This window comes from Drosophila persimilis, unplaced genomic scaffold (genome assembly GCF_003286085.1).
Source record: "Drosophila persimilis strain 14011-0111.01,24,50 unplaced genomic scaffold, DperRS2 tig00000002-arrow-pilon, whole genome shotgun sequence".
Taxonomy (NCBI): Eukaryota; Metazoa; Arthropoda; class Insecta; order Diptera; family Drosophilidae; genus Drosophila; species Drosophila persimilis.
In genome coordinates, this window is record NW_020825289.1 from 11,982,040 (window position 1) to 11,999,073 (window position 17,034).

The 17,034-nt window shown below is 46.8% G+C and overlaps 6 protein-coding genes across 6 annotated transcripts; 1 reads left to right on the plus strand and 5 right to left on the minus strand.

The window, feature by feature from the left end:
• Nucleotides 1-60: 60 nt before the first annotated feature.
• LOC6602051 (zinc finger and BTB domain-containing protein 17) lies at nucleotides 61-2,052 on the minus strand. Its single transcript, XM_026985777.1, has 3 exons — nucleotides 1,535-2,052; nucleotides 1,114-1,467; nucleotides 61-1,055 (listed from the first exon to the last, which is right to left on the minus strand). Exons 1-3 carry the CDS (start codon nucleotides 2,036-2,038, stop codon nucleotides 99-101), a joined length of 1,815 nt encoding a protein of 604 aa, XP_026841578.1. The 5' UTR covers nucleotides 2,039-2,052; the 3' UTR covers nucleotides 61-98.
• A 144-nt stretch (nucleotides 2,053-2,196) lies between these two features.
• Nucleotides 2,197-5,042, minus strand: LOC6602050 (SET and MYND domain-containing protein 4). Its single transcript, XM_002027145.2, has 4 exons — nucleotides 4,019-5,042; nucleotides 2,933-3,956; nucleotides 2,540-2,867; nucleotides 2,197-2,483 (listed from the first exon to the last, which is right to left on the minus strand). Exons 1-4 carry the CDS (start codon nucleotides 4,684-4,686, stop codon nucleotides 2,221-2,223), a joined length of 2,283 nt encoding a protein of 760 aa, XP_002027181.1. The 5' UTR covers nucleotides 4,687-5,042; the 3' UTR covers nucleotides 2,197-2,220.
• Nucleotides 5,043-5,217: 175 nt separating this feature from the next.
• On the plus strand, nucleotides 5,218-8,514 carry LOC6602049 (GPI ethanolamine phosphate transferase 2). The gene is made up of 8 exons (XM_002027144.2): nucleotides 5,218-5,428; nucleotides 5,494-5,872; nucleotides 5,930-6,109; nucleotides 6,178-6,308; nucleotides 6,370-6,584; nucleotides 6,647-6,861; nucleotides 6,916-7,646; nucleotides 7,706-8,514. Exons 1-8 carry the CDS (start codon nucleotides 5,265-5,267, stop codon nucleotides 8,481-8,483), a joined length of 2,793 nt encoding a protein of 930 aa, XP_002027180.2. The 5' UTR covers nucleotides 5,218-5,264; the 3' UTR covers nucleotides 8,484-8,514.
• On the minus strand, nucleotides 8,502-11,613 carry LOC6602048 (origin recognition complex subunit 1). Its single transcript, XM_002027143.2, has 3 exons — nucleotides 10,174-11,613; nucleotides 9,236-10,117; nucleotides 8,502-9,174 (listed from the first exon to the last, which is right to left on the minus strand). The coding sequence occupies exons 1-3, from the start codon at nucleotides 11,495-11,497 to the stop codon at nucleotides 8,579-8,581; spliced, it is 2,802 nt and encodes a 933-aa protein (XP_002027179.1). The 5' UTR covers nucleotides 11,498-11,613; the 3' UTR covers nucleotides 8,502-8,578.
• A 116-nt stretch (nucleotides 11,614-11,729) lies between these two features.
• On the minus strand, nucleotides 11,730-13,295 carry LOC6602047. Its single transcript, XM_026986665.1, has 4 exons — nucleotides 12,734-13,295; nucleotides 12,529-12,673; nucleotides 12,337-12,462; nucleotides 11,730-11,928 (listed from the first exon to the last, which is right to left on the minus strand). Exons 1-4 carry the CDS (start codon nucleotides 12,859-12,861, stop codon nucleotides 11,815-11,817), a joined length of 513 nt encoding a protein of 170 aa, XP_026842466.1. The 5' UTR covers nucleotides 12,862-13,295; the 3' UTR covers nucleotides 11,730-11,814.
• Nucleotides 13,296-13,361: 66 nt separating this feature from the next.
• Nucleotides 13,362-16,512, minus strand: LOC6602071 (zinc-type alcohol dehydrogenase-like protein C1773.06c). The gene is made up of 3 exons (XM_026986664.1): nucleotides 16,317-16,512; nucleotides 14,355-15,173; nucleotides 13,362-14,277 (listed from the first exon to the last, which is right to left on the minus strand). Exons 1-3 carry the CDS (start codon nucleotides 16,364-16,366, stop codon nucleotides 13,860-13,862), a joined length of 1,287 nt encoding a protein of 428 aa, XP_026842465.1. The 5' UTR covers nucleotides 16,367-16,512; the 3' UTR covers nucleotides 13,362-13,859.
• Nucleotides 16,513-17,034: the final 522 nt, after the last annotated feature.

Below are 17,034 nucleotides of genomic sequence, written 5' to 3' on the forward strand. Positions count from 1 at the left end.
CGCAGATATCGTCATCGATATCGTTATCGCCTATCGCATGGATTGAAAAAAGAATTGGACTGTTTTCGAATATTTATTTACTACATTTTTAACTCTTTTTAGCTGATTCCAGTCTCCACGATGTCGGTTGCCTTTTGTAAATTGTTTCGAACGATATTATGGGTGCGCTTCATGTGAGAATTCAGTCCCACAAACTGCGAAAAGCGTGCATCGCACAGTTTGCACACAAATTTCTTTACCTCGGAGTGTATTTGGCGGTGGCGGATTAGCGAGTGGCAGCTCGTAAATCCTTTGCCGCAAATTGTGCAAATTTTGTCGCGGATATTCAAATGGCTCTTGATATGATCCGACAAGTCGACTTTTTTCACAAAATCCTTGGGACACATTGTGCACTTGAAGGCTCTTACTTTCGTGTGAATTGCAGTGACATGGAGATTCATCTGCGACTTCAGTCGAAATGCCTTGCCACACAGCTCGCAGACGAAGGGCTTCTGGCCAGTATGCGTACGGATATGCAATTGCAAATCCGACTTGACGGCAAAACTCCTTTCGCAATGGCCGCATTGGTGCGTCTTGCCAATGTGAACCCGTTGCTTGTGGTTGGCTAGTTCACCCCGTCCAACGAAGCTCCGATCGCATAGAGTGCACTTAAAGGGCAGCTCGCCAATATTATGAGCCTTGAAGATGTGCGACTGGAGCACGTGATCGGATGAGGTGACTATATGGCAAATTTCACAAACCAACCTCTGCTTGAACATTTTCGGAGGCAGGAACCGACAGACCTTCAAATAAAACTGCTCTGCCTCATTGCCAGCGTTGATACCATGTTTCGAGCTCTTGTAGTACCATTGTCGTATGTTTTGGATGGCCCGAAAGATATCATCGCTGTTGATATCCACATTCGGCACCGAGATTTCGACAGCCAAACTCTCATAGGCCTGCTTGCGGGAATTCATGCTGGAGAACTCGCTGTGGGTGTGATCGTAGAGTTGCGGAAAGTTCCCGTATAGCTCTATTAGCTCTGTAGTAAGCTTATTTTTCTTGGTGAAGTCCAGCTGTAAAAATAAATGCGATTAGCAGTCGTGTTTTTCGTGTTTTTAGTTCAAATCTTGCCCGTATTTTTTCGTTTTTGTACAGGTCCTTCTGATCCCCGCAGTCTTGTAAAAAACTACAGAGTGTGTAATGGGTGAACGCCACTGATTGGGACTTCTGGGTGCCGCAGAGCATTCGCTTGTGAACGGTGTTGTATTGCAGATGAATCTTTCTTATGGAAGCTTTTAGCGAGATTTCATTTAAAAACATCGCTGCCTTCGCCTCCAAATCACATATCATCTTTCGATAGGCTTCCTTGCATGCATTGGGGTCCTTATAGTGGCTATTTTCCGGGTTCCAAAGGCAGGGATGTTCCTTGTAGAGCTTAATTAACGTTAGCGTTCGAGGATCCCGGCGAAAGAACGATGGGTGAAACTGAATTATCAAGGTGGGAATTAGTTTGGCTTGGTTTAGTTAGGCATTGTCTACAGCAGTACTGTACCTTGTATATGGGAGTAGCCAGCGCAGTCTTTTCATCCTCTTTTTCTGCAGATCTATTTGAATCAGCTTTCAAGTCCGTTTCCACATACTCGGTTTGACTTGTCTCTGAATCCGACTCGTATAGCGAGGAGACTGTCTGCGAAGTGACAGCCTCGATTTCCAACTGTATTTTTGTGCCATCTTGAACTTCATTATCTTGAGGTAGCACGTCTTTTAGATTGTCCAGATGCTTCAGATGCTCTTTTTCGTCATCCTTTTCACCTTCTTCGTCGGTTGCGTCGTCATCCTGGTAATCTTCATCCAGAAATTCTGCTTTAATGCTGGAGTTGGCGTCCAAGTCCATGCCCCTATGTTCGGCATCCAATTCCAAAGCGCTGTGCATATTGCGATAGTGCATCACAAATTCCTGCCATTTTTCCACCTCAACGTCTATGGGGCAATACGAGCATCGCATCAGAAACGTTTTGTAGTCTCGGCTCACATAGATAAACCCACAAGTTTCCATTTTGGTGAAGCAAGAAAATACTCAATTGTTTACATCCCGATCAGCTGCTGCGAATCGAGCTCCATCGATAGTTTTGAATGCTTTGAAAAAAAAAATCAGTACTATCGTGATAGTATCGCGCTCAAATAATTAATATTAAAAAAGGCTATTTTTCAATATATAGTTCATAGCGTTATTTATTCTTATTGTTGCACAATAAAATCGTTGTAATAGTTCTCGAAGATCTCTCGCTGCTCACCGGCCAGGTACTCCAGCTTGCCCCTCATCTCTTGCTGCTGCTGATCGCTGCGCTTGCATTTGCTCAATGCCCATAGATCCCACAAATAAGTCATCTGGCTGAGATACTCCATTGAGGTGCCACCACTGTGAGCGGCAGTGCCCTCCAGTTGTGTCCCGATAATTCGCATTAGATTCTCATAGTCAACGTCGTCCAAAACGCAGCCCTCTGTACAGGAATAGATGATTGCCATAATCTTTGAATGTCTCTTTCAGCTATCTTACCGTCCATCTCAGCAAAGCATGCTTCGATGATCATTTCCGCTAGTTTCCCTTTCAGGATGTGGTGTTCCAACAACCACTTGTCCAGACCATCGAAAGCCTTGTAGAGTGCTCGCCTTGCTTTGACCTCACCACAGCAGTCGATGAGACACAGAAAATCGTTGTACCACGAAAAGGCTTGTGTCTCTTTGCACACAGGGCAGCAAACGGAAGCCACCGTTGCATCCGGAGGATGCATCCACCAGTTGAGGTTTGTCTGGTGGGGAAGTGGCTTTGGCACAAATTCTTGAAGGCAGTTCGGATTTTCACAGCGATACCGATGGAACTTCAACTGTCCAAAATATGCATACGATTATTTAATTGTTGAGTCAAAGAAGAAAACTGCATAATATTTACGTAGTCCTGGTCCGGATTCGTTCGAGTACACTTCTCACAACTGCAGTCAAATTTGTAAACTTGCTGCAACGGCTGCGACCTCTGGCGGATCATGCTCCTTTTGTAGTCCATCGTGTAGCAGTTGAAAATCTCTTCGCCCGCTTCTAATTCCACTGCCGACTGGCAGACCGCCGTGCAACCGTCGAATTTCGTGCGTATGGAGGGGGCACAGGCATGATTGCAAAGACTCAGATAGGGCAGATTGATAGCTGTGAGGGGCTCCGTTTGGCTCAGATTATGCATTTGACCCAGCTTGAGGTGGCGCGGTTTCAACCACATTTCCGGCTGCAGTAGGCCAAACTCGCTGGCCTCCAGGTCCACTGGCAGGAGAGCGTCACCGACATGGCCGTTAACCAGGAGCTGCCCGGCACTACGGAGAATCAAAGCGGCTAAAATCAAGTGCCAGTCCTCAATGGGGGCAGTCATGGCCTGGAACTGATCGAAGAAGTTGGTGTAATCCTTTAAATAGAGCTGCAGCAGGTTGGCGCAGAGCATGTGGTAAACCAGCTCCGCCTGAGGCGCCTTGTCCAGGTGGCTTATCATGCGGAGACTCTGCAGATACTGCGGTGTCGGCTCATTTTCATTGTCGGCTCCCTTTGCCAGCGTCGTGATAGTCGCCCACATCTCGGACGAGTCGGGGCATTCTTGCAGCTTTGGCAGCATCGACGGCATATAGCTTAGGACCATGCGCAGCGCCAAGTGCGAAACGCCTACCATCTTGAGCAGATCTTTGCGGTAAGCGGCACATTCAAATTTGTGGATGGGTTTGTGGCGCTCGCGACATTGTCTGGAGCAGTAGACAACTCGCTGCCGACACTGCGGACAGGGAATGGGAGCGCACAACAGGCTGGCTGCGCATTGCTGGCAAATCAGTCTTTGCTCAAGAGGCACAAAGCAGGTGGCCTGCTCCCTGAATATGATTTTGCCTTGCGGTATGGCTTCTTTGGCAATCATGTAGCGCCCACGGCTGCCAGACTCTGTGACGCTGAAATAATGATTAATAATTGATTAGAACGGACCACACCACAGGAATGTGTATTCAATTACATTTCATGAATGGGACCGGTCTTCTCTTGATCATTGACTGATTTATCATTCGACGACTGGCTTTGTAGCAACTCCAAGCTCCTTTTCAGATCCTCCAGCTGCTGGCGAAAGCTTTCGTTCAATTCCAACTTCTCCAAACATAGTATGTGCTTCGCCAGTTGCTCGATTCGTTTCAGTTTCCAAGCACAGTGAGCTTGCCGGAAGATTACCTTGTGCTGAAGTTTTACCGGGTAGCCGCAGTCCAGGGCATTTGCACAGTCGTCGTATGCCTCTTGGTAGTAGCCGTATTCCTGTAGTGCCATTCCGCGGTTAGCAAATGCCAAACAGAGTTCACTTTCAGCGTCTTCCGCTGCTAATACGGCCTTTGTGTAGAGGCGACATGCCCCGAGGACCCGTTCCGCGTCCTCATCTGAACCAAGATCCTTCGAAGAGGATCTAAATAGGAGGTTCCCCTGCTCGCGCCACTGCCGTGATCTTTCGGCACACGATTCCCTAACATGTGGCTGTTCCAAGTCGTCAAGCAGCTTGAGCGTCAACTCCTGGAAATGCTGTCTCTTTTCCCCCGGCAGAGAGTGGAGTGCTTTGATGGCCTCATATTCATTCTGATATGCCCCAACCGGAGCGATTAGCTCGTCCTGTTGTGTGAAAACCTTCGCCAAACGGTCCATCAAATAAGTTGTTTGCCAAAATATTCAACAGAGACGAAGCTGGTTTTATTTAGTGCACAAAGTTATCGGAATAACCGCGGCAAAAGTGTGTCGATACCCTTAGGTCGAAATATATTGGTGCGAACATTTTAAATTGAATTTTCCTCTTAGCAAAATTGTTTAGTAGACTCTCTTTTAATGGCATTACGGTCTTTAAAAAAAAAGATCCACAAACTGGAGGCCCACGTCCATAAATACGGAGAGCACACGAGCATAAAGATCTTGAGTGGATTCCTTGTGCGCATGCCAGCGGCGATTGAAGATCACATATGATGTCCTGCAAATCAGATCGCAGTCGGGCCGACATATAGGGTTTCGATCAGGTCACGTTGCACAACTTGCCGAAGACCTGGGAGACAGTACAGCAAATTCGTTTGGTACATTTTCTGTGCCTGAACGGACACAAATATATATTGTATCGTTAGTATCGTCTCTCGGCTGCTATCGATACGCTTTGTTTATCTTCTGAAACTGACAGGCGGGCGGCACTTTCGGAGTTTACAGTCAGGAGCCGGGCAATTTCCAATGCAAAAAGCGAAATGGAGCACCACAAGAGTCGGATGGGGTACACGCTCTGCATGCTAACTCTGTTCATGTGCGGAGCCGTTCTCTTCCTTATTGGATTTTTTCCAGCCTCTTATTCGGCGTCGGAGGAAGAAAAGAGCATACCCAATGACCGGCCAACAACACTCCATGGCATAAAGTAGGTGAACAAATCGGTGTCGGCACGCGACCAGATAACAACCTGATAACGTGTTCTCTTTTCAGGCTGGAACCGCCGCCACCGAGCTACGACTCCTTTATACTATTCCTTGTGGATGCTTTGCGCGAAGACTTTCCTAGTGCCACGTCCATGCCAGTAGCGTTTGCCAGGGCCTGCGAAAAGTTGACGCTTCACGTGGACATACCGACGGTGACGATGCCACGACTGAAAAGCATTACCACCGGCACCCTCTCCAACTTTATCGACATAGCACTCAATGTGGGCCACACAGAGCAATTGGAGGACTCACTGCTTCATCGGCTTAAACAACGGAACCGCGTCGTGTCCTTTGCCGGTGACCACACCTGGGTAAACCTGTTCCCCAGTGAGTTTACACGGCGTGCGGAGAACAACGACTCCTTTTTCGTCAACGACTTCTACGAGGTGCGTAATTGCCACCCAACAAATTATCGGATCAAATAATAATTTGATTTGGCGCAGGGCGACAGAAACGTGACTAAAGTGCTGGAGTCAGAGCTGGAGATGAATGACTGGTCCTTACTGATACTGCACTATCTAGGCTTGGACCACATTGGCCATGTCGAGGGCAATGAGAGTCCAAAGGTGCAACACAAACTGAAGGAAATGGACGAGTCGGTTCAAAAGATACTGGATCATAGGGTGAGAGAAATTTGAAAAATCAGGTATTTCTGCTAAGTCTAAATATTTTGAAATGAACACAACCGCAGAACTTTCCAAACTACATGGTCCTGTTGACAGGCGACCACGGCATGGCTGATGGCGGTGGACATGGAGGCAACACGCCAGCGGAAACTCTGGTGCCGCTGTATTTGTATTCGAAGAACTGCTCCAAGCCCAGGTACAGGCCCGCTTACATTAAACCTGGGTGCTTCTGTTAATCGAGTTTCAACTTTGTTCAGTTCTGGCAGTAAGCGATATAACCAAATCGACTTAGCACCCACCTTGGCGGTTCTACTGTCTGTTGAGATACCTTCCCTGTCCATTGGCTGCCTGATACCGGAGATGCTGCAGTCATTATCATTGGAGCACGAGATGTACGCCTACTTTTACAACGCCCATCACCTGTTGAACAAGGCCAGAGTAAAGTTCGGCCATGAAAAAGTGCGCCGCAGCGGTGTGTATGCTACAATATCCACCTTATTTATATTAACTGAGCAAGCTATATAATATTTTTAGATTACTACACCTGGTATCAAAACGCGACTCTGCTGCACAGGCAGCTGCTGTTGCCGCTTCGGGATGGGGACGGCAGCGGGACCAGCCAGGTGCTCTATCAGAATGCCAAGTTGAATTACATTCGTTTGGCTCGCGAGATTTCCGGGCTCCTCTCAGAGTCGCTGGTAAAGTTTGACTACGGATTCATTGTATTGGGACTGTCGCTTACCACCGCCGTAAGTTCATGCAATGCATTCAATGTACAGCATCCGTTTTCAATAATTTTTCAGACATCCCTTCATATCGTGCTTAGCGTCCTGTTCTTGGACATAACGGATCAGTTAAAATTGGACAGCCTCAAGGCGGGGCAATTGCTGGTCTGTACGGCTATGGCTGCTGTGCTCAATGTGGCCAGCCATATATTCGATATAATCTTCACAAGCTCAATGCTTTATAGCATCCTAATCGTCGTGCCCCTGGCCTTGTCCATTTATATAACATTCGATGTAGCGCAGGCTCTTCTGAAGATAGTCCTGCCACCTGTATACACTCGTCGCCTGAGGCTCTCCATTCCATTGCCGCTACCCCTGCTCGTATGCTTTGCCATTCGCACCTTTACGCTGGGATCCTCGTCATTCATAGAGTTCGAGTACAAGACCTGGTACTATTTGGGCAACACTCTCATCCTGTTCACCGCACTTAGGACGTTGCGACGACGCATCACCAAGGCCAATGTGGAGCTGGACGGGCGGCACTTGCACAAGATTGCCTATGCATGTCTTTGGCAACAGCGCAAGATTTTTGTGGTGCTTATTCTGCTCACGCTCATGCGTTACCTGCACAGGTTTCATGCCATCCGCAGCACCCTTATGTTGTTCTCGCTGATGTTGCTTTGGGCACGCCTGCGCAAGTTTAGCCAACTGCCGCAGAGCATTGCAAGTGGAGCAGCATTCCTTGTGGTATACTGCTATCGCGGTCTCAACGGCCAGGTGCAGTTCTTCGAGCTGCCCCCGTACCTGACGTATGCTTGAATCGATCTGTAAGCCGAAAAAACTATACTAATCGCTTAATGTTTTACAGATCTCGCATCATGGTCCCCACTCTGGTGATATTTTGGTGCTGCCTTGCACTGGTCTTGGTGCTGGGCTATCGGGCGGCGCTTCCACAAACTCGTTTAGATAAAAGATTCGATGAGATGCCGCCAAAAAGCGTTCTACTGCAGTTGCTGCAAGCTAATCTGACTAGCTCCCTACTGCTGGCGGCTTTGTTGCAGAAGGTACAGAACATTATACTCCTGCCTACGCTGCTCATAGCTCTGGATGAGACGTACAAGCTATGCGATGCCTTTGGCACCAGTGCCAGAAAGTTCTCGGTGCGACTTGTTCATGTGTACAAGATCATCATGACCATATTTGTGGCCAGAATGTTCTATTTCTACCAGGGAAACTCGAACAGCCTCTCGACAATTGACCTGACGCCGGGCTACATAGGTCAGACGAGCTACAATCCGGCCATTGTCGCGCTGTTCGTCACCCTCAATACGTACAGCGCGGAAATACATTCCTTCCTCTACCTTATTGTACACACGCTCCGTTCTGATCTGCGCAGTGTGGGCATTATGCAGCTGCAACCACCCTACTCGATTGCCGCGGACTCGCTGGTAGCTCCGCTCTATGCCAGCCTAGTCATGCTGCCGACAGCCTTCTACCTCTGTCTAATGGTTGGCTTCCGCTACCACCTCTTTATTTATTCCGTCTTCTCACCGAAAGTGCTTTACGACTGTTACACGGTGCTGGTGTTCTATTTTGTTTTTTTAATAACGAGTTTGTACTTTAAATTGTTTAAACAGGACGCTTAAATATTAATTATATTACTTTTAAAACGCTTAACGTAAGAAAACATGTGGATGGATAGTGAGCTATGAAATTGTCTATTAAGTAATATGAATGATAATCAGTTGGCAGCCGCAATCTCTCCCACACGGAGGGCATAGTGGATATCGTCAGCGCTGACGTTCAGCAGAATTTTCTGAAAGAGATCGTTGCGCGAGTGCTCGCTTATGATGAGGCGCTCGGCCCCCAGCTTGGCGCAGAGCCGCAAGGCTCGTCCTGGCGGTGGCAGGGAGACTCCCATGAACGCCGCAATTGTCTCCACCTGGGTGTACACACCCATGAAGGTGGATTCCTCGACACCAGTGCGTGTGACCTCAGCAGCCACAGCTTGCAAGAAGATCTGTTCCAGTCGCGAACAGTTCTTTATGGCCTGTACCTTTGCGCTCGCTATCATCTCGCCAAGCGCCTGCTGCACGTGCAGCATTGTCACACACTTATCACGAGCAGTGTCAGCTATTTCCGTGGCCCGACGGCAAATATCCAGCGCACGACGAGCATCACCCGACACAGCGGCCACCTTGCGCGCCACCAGTTGGACAGCCTCCCCCTTAAACGCCTCCGACCCGCCCAGGCGGGCGGTGACGATTTCCTGCAGCTGCTTGTGAGTATATGGCTGGAACGTGAGGCGAGTGAGGCCCAGACGGGATGTTACTTTGCCTGGAAAATTGTCAAGACTTTAGTGGAACTGCTTGATGGATTTGGAGGATTGATAGCTTACCCATTAGCAGACGTTCAGGGAGATCCATTGTGTTGGCTATTGTGACCACAACCAGTCTGGCAGCTGATTTGGTCGGCCAATCGAGCAGATTGTAGACCACATCCTGGCGCCTGTTGCACAATATGTCCAGTTCATCTACTAGCAGAACTGTGGTCACGCGCCTCGGTGCTGGCGTGGTGAAACGCTTCTCCAGCAGCGTGTGAGCATGCTCCCAAGACACGGTCTTGCCAGTGAGCTGTTTGTATATCTGGACGTAGGCCTGGCGCGGCTCGGTCAGGCGCATTCCGTTAATCTCCAGAAAATCAAAGTCGGCTAGCTTGTCCTGGCTGACTAGGCGTTGAAGTGTGCGAATGACTCCTGTGACAGTGGCAGTCTTACCAGTGCCAGGGACGCCAGATACATACATACAGCCACCGCACTGGTCCTGAATCTTGCCCTCCAGAAAACTGTAGATGTTCTCGAACTCCTTTTCGCGACACGGCAGGCTCTTGGGCACAACGGAGACGTGTAGCTGCTCACGTGCCAGTTGCAACTGGGACTTGCGAGATTCATCCACGGGCTTGCCCGATCGCTGCTGCATGCTAGGACTGAGCTCGCCGGCGCGTATTTTCTTCAGCTTTTGTGAAGGAGTTATCGGTGCAGCTGAAGCTGAAGTTGCAGCGGTGCCACGAATCGGGGTCACTGTTGACTTGGCAGTGGCGCTTGTGCGTCGAGCTCGAGTGGGCGTTTTCTGAACAGATCTTGGCGAGTAGTCTGCGTCCGCGTCCTCAATGGACTTCGTTTTGCGCCCTCTTTTAGGTGTCGATATTATTTCATTGTCTTTGAACACACGCTGCTCCACAATGTTGGATAGTTGGATGCTTCTTCTGGGTGTGCCCTCAGCTATAGTAGAGAAGATTAGAGTGGGTCGCCTAATAGGGCACAACCTATCGACTTACCCAGTCGACTAGTGGCCGACTTAAGGATGCTCTTCCGTCGCGTCGAGGGAGTCTCCTGGGCACCGGTATTGATGTCCAGCGGCTCCCTCGCTTTCTTAGTGGGAGTGTGATAAATGTCCCCATTGTTGACACCAAGTCGCTTGCGTCCCTGTGTGGTAGGTGTGTCTTTGGGATCGTCAACGGCTAGGGGATCGTGATCTATCGAAGCAAGGCGCACAGACTTTCTTCGCTCTGAGATGCGCAGTTTAATTTTCATATCATTTGAGGGTGTCTTTGGGTCCGGCGTCTGCTGCACTATTGAATAATTCAGACAGTCCGAGTCCGCTGTGCTGTCTGCGCCTCTGTCCAAACTCAGATTCAGGTTACGGCGTGCAGCCGACGCCCTGGACTTGGGCGTGTCCACTTTGGCGTTCTTTTCTGTCAGCGGGGAAGCCGTCAGATAGTTGGCATTAACCTCTGCCTCAGCTCTGGAAGAGCTCTTTTTCTTCTCCGAAAGCCGCACCACGCTGCGACCCCCTACTATCTTGATGGGCGACACTTTGTTCTCGCAGTTGAAGTAGTTGACATCCACAAACTCCAGCGAACTGGCCGCGGCCATGGAAGCCCGCCTTCGTTTCTCCGTGGTAGGTGCCTCACCAGCAACAGCCAACATCTTAGCTTTTCGCGCTGAGGCTGAACCTGATTTGGGTTCATTACGGTTTGATAGCGATTTCCGTGATCGGGATGATGATTTGTCATCGGGCTCGTCCAGCTGTATCTCCAGGGGTATCAGGCGATAAAGCTTCTTCACCTTGATGAACTTGTATCGGCTTACAAACATGGGGTAGTCAGAAGATTTCAGTTTAACTGAAGCGCGTTGCACTATCTGCTCGGCAGAGAGTTGTGATGTGCTTTCCAGTACCAGACACTTTCGGTAAATGGCTCCCAAGGCCACGTCGTTGTCGTAGGGACGATGCTCTTCGATCACTTCCAGGTTGAAGTCAACGGCAATATCGTCTGCATCAAACTCCTTATGCGGAATGGCGCTTGGACGAGAGTACCACTGGACGATGGCTCGGCAGGGCTCTTTGTGGGTCATTTCTCGAAGCTCGTACAGATAAAGGATCTTGGCGACATCGCAACCATCCACCGTATCTGGTTCTGCCGCATCTGCATTGGACACCAATATGTATTCTCCCACTGTTAGTGTCAATGGCCCGTAAATGCACTTTTCATAGAAGTACACGTTTTTGTGCTCAAGATTTTTCACAAACTTGCTGGGGTCGTGGCTACCGATCCACTTCACCTGCTGGCAACAACTAATCACATTTTCTTTGTTAACCATAGCGTTGTTGATTTATTGAGAGTCGAGCTGTTTTAGTGCCGAAATTCTGATTCGTCAGCTATTTTAAATAGGTTGAGTTTTCTGTTCCACAATCTCTTCTTTGCGTTGCTTCTTTTTGGCGCAATTTATTTTCGTTTGCTTTCCAACACTGTTCGTCGCGTTTGTTATTATTTAGTTTATTACGAAACTCACCACGGACCACACCTCAATAAAACGTTAAAATTTAAATCCAAGACATTCGATTTTTAGTTTATGAAGTTAAACCCAGGAACAAAATTGTTGGCAATGCGTGCCTTCCATCCTTCTATTTGGTCAACTCAACCCCAATTTATAACTAACTCAGTTGTGGTCGTGCTCTCTTCATAACTTCTGTCTTTGGAATGATATGAATCTGTAGTGTTGGACGGCGTTGACTTTTTGCTGTTGATAACCTGTGGGTAGATGGTTAACATGTAAATGATGATGAAGTCGTTGAAGAGGATGAGAGATGCCAGCAGGTAGTCTCGGAGACGCATCTCCGCAAAGCGTCCGCCATTGATTGTCTGGGCATGGTACATCACGAACTGAGAAGGATAAGGATAAAAGAAGCCATATAGGAGTATATCCATGGGACGAAACCTAGACCTACCATCAGCACAATGAGCCCAATACAAACCATATAAGCGTAGAACGAATACGACATATTCATAATTTTATGCATCATACTCATGAAGACGGTGATAGAAAGGATGAGGAAAGCTACCACAAACAGAATGACTACATTCAGAGTAAGGTCTTGCTATGAAAGATTATGAGGTCGAGATCGGGGCTTAGAGATGTATGTACATAGCTATATTTACCGGTAAAATGGATCCGATTAATATGAACAGATATGTCAAGAGCGCACAGATGAGGAACCATGCGATCAAGTTTTTCCAATCAGTTTGCGCCGACAGCGCGAATAGTCCGATGATCAGAAACTCCACCTAAACGGATATAAACATGAGAAAACTCAACCGACTGTCTTACCATATCGAATCACAACTACTTACAATGAGTAAGCTGAGCAGCCAATTTAGGCAGAGCACGAATCGCAGCCTCTTGATGAATATAAACATCGTGAACAAAAGCATAGCAGAAATAAAGAATATCAAACTTATCCAATAATACTTGTTGACGTTATCTCGGAAGTCCTTTCTAAAGATTAGAATGCAAAGATTCAACGGCACCACTGCACCAAGTCTCAACTAAACTTACAGCAAGCAGACAGCCAACCACTGGGTTAGGGCCAGCACCAGCCAGGCCAAGGTGATGCCGTAAACGGTGCAGGAGAATTTTCTGCGTGACTTCCGATATGCCCGAAGTCTTCGGCGGCGCTCTTGCATGATCCAGAATATAGTCGCTTATCCGTTTATATAATATTAAACTTTTTTATACGCTTACAATATATCTACAAATCGGAGTGGTCAATGAGCGCCTTCTATGATGTGTTGTCGGATAAGGAGGGCTATATACACAGTCTCTAATACAAAGTGGAACTGTCGTGGCATGGCTGTCAGAATATCACGGTAAAACCTTAATTCACGCTAAACTATAAGAATTTGACACGATACTATATACTATAGTATATATACTACATACTCTTGGAGAACAAAAGTACCTGGCGTCCGGTGCAGTGAAAGTAAAGAACTAGCTCCGAACAGTAGCATGATGATTACTGAGTCATCGTTGGGCTATAGATGGCTGCCAGAGAATCTTTTGCATTGGTAATTGGTGTGCTTTTATTTATGAATAAGAGTAGAGTATAATGTTGTTTTGGGTACGTACGTAATGAGTATAAACATCAAGCAATTGAATTAAACGTCTTGCATCGCATGCGTAACAATTTTATGTATAATACGTATAACATTTATTCTGTAATCCGCTTCTGCTTTGTGTCCTGTACTAAATCATTAAAGAAGCATAATATTCGACTACTGATTCTCATTGGGTTGTTTGGGGTTAAGTTAGTGTTGGATGACCTGTACTCATATACGCAAAAGTACGAGTATCTCGGGTGTGGTTTGGTTTGGTTTGCTTAAAAATAAAATAAATCACAATCTATATGTACATACAATAATACTCAAAATTCTTAGAACTCTAAATCAAATCAATGAAACGAAATGAGGATAAGCATCACTGCGTATGGCTACAGTCCTAAATAATGTTACAAAACAAGAGCCAACAACAAATTAAGCACAATTTAATCCGCTTCGAGAGTGTTGCAGGTTGCTTGCAGTGTTTTGTGGTTGTGTGTCACTTGAATACAACTAACAAATATCGATATTGAATGAATTAATGTTTTGATAGCAGAGAATATGCTGCTTGGCCTCCGACCCAACGTCTATTCTATGTCGTGGAAGCGAAGAATGGCGCGTCCTGGTATTTCGGAGTTACACAGCTTCTGGATAACCTCGGCGGCCTGCTCGCAGGGGAACACGGAGTGTGGCGGCGGCTCAATCTTCTTTGTGGCAACCAGCTCCACCAGTTCCGCCAGCTGTTCGGCGGTACCATTTGAAATTGGTGTAATCTCCTGCTGGTACTCGTTCGACAGCCTTGAAAACTTTGGTAGCAACTTCTCGGCCACCTCGTCGCTGATCAAGACCACACCACCCTTAGACAGGCAGTGCATGGACCGATGGAGACTTCTGGAAGTTGTACCAAAGTCAATCACCACATCGACAGCCCCACCGCATACATCCTTGGTGCGCTCAATAAGCTGTGGCTCATACAAGCATTCATTCCACTGAACAACACTGACACTGCAGGGGGAAAGACACGAACACAGAATTTTCATGTAAGTATTCAGTCTGGAGCAGCACAATTCAATTTCACTTACTTCTTAATTTCTGTGGCCAAACGGAAGCCCTCGTCTCGAAGACTAGCCACTGTGATGTCCACATTATCGGCGCCAGCCAAGGCAAAATGATAGGAAGCAATACGCACTGCCCACAGTGCAAGACCGCCAGTTCCGACAATTAGGATTTTGCACTTCTTCTTTGGATCAGAGCTTGCGCGCTGAGCGAGGATCTGTGTGACCACGGCTTGGGCCTTGAAGACGGCGTTCATGGCCAATAGGGCGCCCGTGGGCAGCATAGCCGCCACCTCCATTGGCAGGCTGTCGGGTATGGGCACGATGTGCTTCAAATCGGGTACCACCAGGAGCTCGGCATAACCGGCCGGGGTCTCATCGAACGGATAGACAATAACGCGCTGTCCGATCCGCAGTCCACAGTTGTTGGTTTCTGTGACCTCTGAGCCAAGGGCCTCAATTACGCCTGCTACCTCGAAGCCCGGAAAGAACGAGCCCTCTCGAATGCCCTGGTGAGCGGGCGACATCGAATTCACCGACGGACAGTAATCGCTCAACTCTGAGGACACTGACGACATGCTGGTTATAGAATTGGAGCGATCCCGTCGGCGGTAGCATGCGCCTGCGCACACAATCCTGATCCGAGCACCCAGTGCTGGCGTGTCCTCGATGGGCACAAAAAAGTTGAAGACGCAGTTTTTAGCCCCCGGCCCGGGCGACTCAATTGACACTTGGCGACACAATTTGTTCATGTTGTGAGGTGTATGATGAAGATCTGTATCGGTCGGCGGCAGAGCAGACGTCAGGGACAATGAGTTTAACGACAGCGAGGTATCTGTTGTTCCGCTGCAAATGAACAAAGGATAAATGTTTTTGATGTCACAAGGCAGGATAAGTACCCCCAAAGTATCCCCCATAAATATTGTCGAGTTCTTGGCAACTACGCATAATTTGACTCTCTTTTCTAAAAGTTGTCGGAAAAGGCAAGTTCGCGTCTCTAAATCATATAGCCACCATAGCAAAGATCGTTCAAAAAAACAATTTAACCTCTTAAATATGTAATAATAAAAACTGAGTCAACAAAAAAATACATATGTCGTCACTATTTCTTATAGTAGCTGCATTAGAACAAATCTTTCGAAAAACAACTCCCATACAAATACACGAACGCTCGAAATTCAAGGGCACTCAAAGCTTTGACCCCCGAAGATAGCCTGAATAGATTTAAAATTTCGAATGCATTAAGTCTATTTCCATACCGGCGACAAAGTCGATACATTTTAACAGATTTTACAAATTTAGGAAATGGATGAAAATCTTGATCTGATTGGTCGGATTGGGTCTAAATCGCATACTCATCAGAACTTGATATGCTATAGCAAATTTTTTCTCTCCGTCCGCTTTTCCTTCTGTACAAATACAACAAAAACGATAATTCTAGATTTCAATGCCAACAACATTTCAGCGTTTCCCATGTAAATAATATTCAAGTATGTAATTTGTTTTTTTCGTGAACTAACAATGTAGGGGGTGCGCCAGCTAAGGCGTATCTGAAAGGCCAAGTGGGCAGGCATTCGTAGATAAATATGCTTTATTTATTCAGCATTCGGAAGAGTGGTTGCTGTTTGATATGGATCCCTTCACCTCAATGACTTGAAAATACTTTAATTATCAGATAACGCCTCTCATTAGATTTGCTTAATATATGACCAGCGCTGGAAAAATAATTGCTCATAAAAAAGATCAAATTTGTTCGCTTCTTTTTACCACGAGTATCATATACATATGTTATTTATAGTATGTACTGGCTCGTCTAGCTTGCCAATTAGTGGATATTGCAGTCCAGCGCGATAAGAATGACTGGATGGATAATCGACCATCGACCATCACGAAATCGTACCGAGATAGGCTAAATTTCAATATATTTCAGCCCTGTCACTTTCATTGAGCCATAATTTATACATATGTATGTATGTACGTTTAGTTTACCTTCTTGTACTGAGCAAAGTGTGGGGTTGACTACAAATATCGACCGGCATTTCGTAGTCCTCTCTTTCCTACTGTGCGTTTACAGTTGCTCCTATGGCTATCTCAATGTAGCACAATTTTGTAAATTAGTACTGCTAACACTTTCTTTTAACACTTTTACTAATATTTTTAGACGGATCTTTCTCTTTGCTGCACTTTGTTTCAGATTTTCGCGTCTTGACCAGCGCACTTCCAAAGAACAACTCAGTCGTAAATGCGCCGGAGCGGCAGCTAAAAGCAAAACAGGCCGGCCAGAGTATATTAAACAGAAGGTATGGTAAGACGAATTAAGGGACTCTTCGTGCACTTGATATTCTATTTTTTTTTTTAATTGCTTAAGGGGGAAGAAAGAAAATCCGTTTATTCATACATATGTACTCCAGTTGGTGAGATAGAAAACTATGCCATTGTGAAGTGCCTACTTGATGAGTGCAGAGTTGCTGCATACCTGCGTGGAGTCTGCAATCTATGGCAGCTCAACAGTGGGCTGCCATACCTTCTGATTAATGTACCCTTCGAACAACAACAGCATATTTTGAGCACGCACGGACTGCCTGATATATAAAGGCCATGAATATCTTGTTCTTCCTCTCTCTGCTTTAGATTTCCTTCTCCCCAACCCTTCTCTGCTGGAATATAAAATCTGTAGAAATGCATATAATATGAAATATTTCGTGAA

Coding starts and splice junctions, on each gene's coding strand:
- LOC6602051 (XM_026985777.1), bottom strand. CDS start 2,038: ATGGAAACTTGTGGGTTTATCTATGTGAGCCGAGACTACAAAACGTTT. Junction 1,468..1,534: donor TGGCTACTCCCATATACAAG/GTACAGTACTGC, acceptor TTGATAATTCAG/TTTCACCCATCGTTCTTTCG. Junction 1,056..1,113: donor ACAAAAACGAAAAAATACGG/GCAAGATTTGAA, acceptor TTATTTTTACAG/CTGGACTTCACCAAGAAAAA.
- LOC6602049 (XM_002027144.2), top strand. CDS start 5,265: ATGGAGCACCACAAGAGTCGGATGGGGTACACGCTCTGCATGCTAACT. Junction 5,873..5,929: donor TCGTCAACGACTTCTACGAG/GTGCGTAATTGC, acceptor GATTTGGCGCAG/GGCGACAGAAACGTGACTAA. Junction 6,309..6,369: donor AAGAACTGCTCCAAGCCCAG/GTACAGGCCCGC, acceptor AACTTTGTTCAG/TTCTGGCAGTAAGCGATATA.
- LOC6602047 (XM_026986665.1), bottom strand. CDS start 12,861: ATGCAAGAGCGCCGCCGAAGACTTCGGGCATATCGGAAGTCACGCAGA. Junction 12,674..12,733: donor TGGTTGGCTGTCTGCTTGCT/GTAAGTTTAGTT, acceptor TCTAATCTTTAG/AAAGGACTTCCGAGATAACG. Junction 11,929..12,336: donor TAATCGGATCCATTTTACCG/GTAAATATAGCT, acceptor ATCTACCCACAG/GTTATCAACAGCAAAAAGTC.
- LOC6602048 (XM_002027143.2), bottom strand. CDS start 11,497: ATGGTTAACAAAGAAAATGTGATTAGTTGTTGCCAGCAGGTGAAGTGG. Junction 10,118..10,173: donor GTCGGCCACTAGTCGACTGG/GTAAGTCGATAG, acceptor TCTCTACTATAG/CTGAGGGCACACCCAGAAGA. Junction 9,175..9,235: donor CCCTGAACGTCTGCTAATGG/GTAAGCTATCAA, acceptor ACAATTTTCCAG/GCAAAGTAACATCCCGTCTG.
- LOC6602050 (XM_002027145.2), bottom strand. CDS start 4,686: ATGGACCGTTTGGCGAAGGTTTTCACACAACAGGACGAGCTAATCGCT. Junction 3,957..4,018: donor ACCGGTCCCATTCATGAAAT/GTAATTGAATAC, acceptor TCATTATTTCAG/CGTCACAGAGTCTGGCAGCC. Junction 2,868..2,932: donor CGAATCCGGACCAGGACTAC/GTAAATATTATG, acceptor TATTTTGGACAG/TTGAAGTTCCATCGGTATCG.
- LOC6602071 (XM_026986664.1), bottom strand. CDS start 16,366: ATGCCGGTCGATATTTGTAGTCAACCCCACACTTTGCTCAGTACAAGA. Junction 15,174..16,316: donor ACTTTGCTCAGTACAAGAAG/GTAAACTAAACG, acceptor GTTCATTTGCAG/CGGAACAACAGATACCTCGC. Junction 14,278..14,354: donor TTGGCCACAGAAATTAAGAA/GTAAGTGAAATT, acceptor TTCCCCCTGCAG/TGTCAGTGTTGTTCAGTGGA.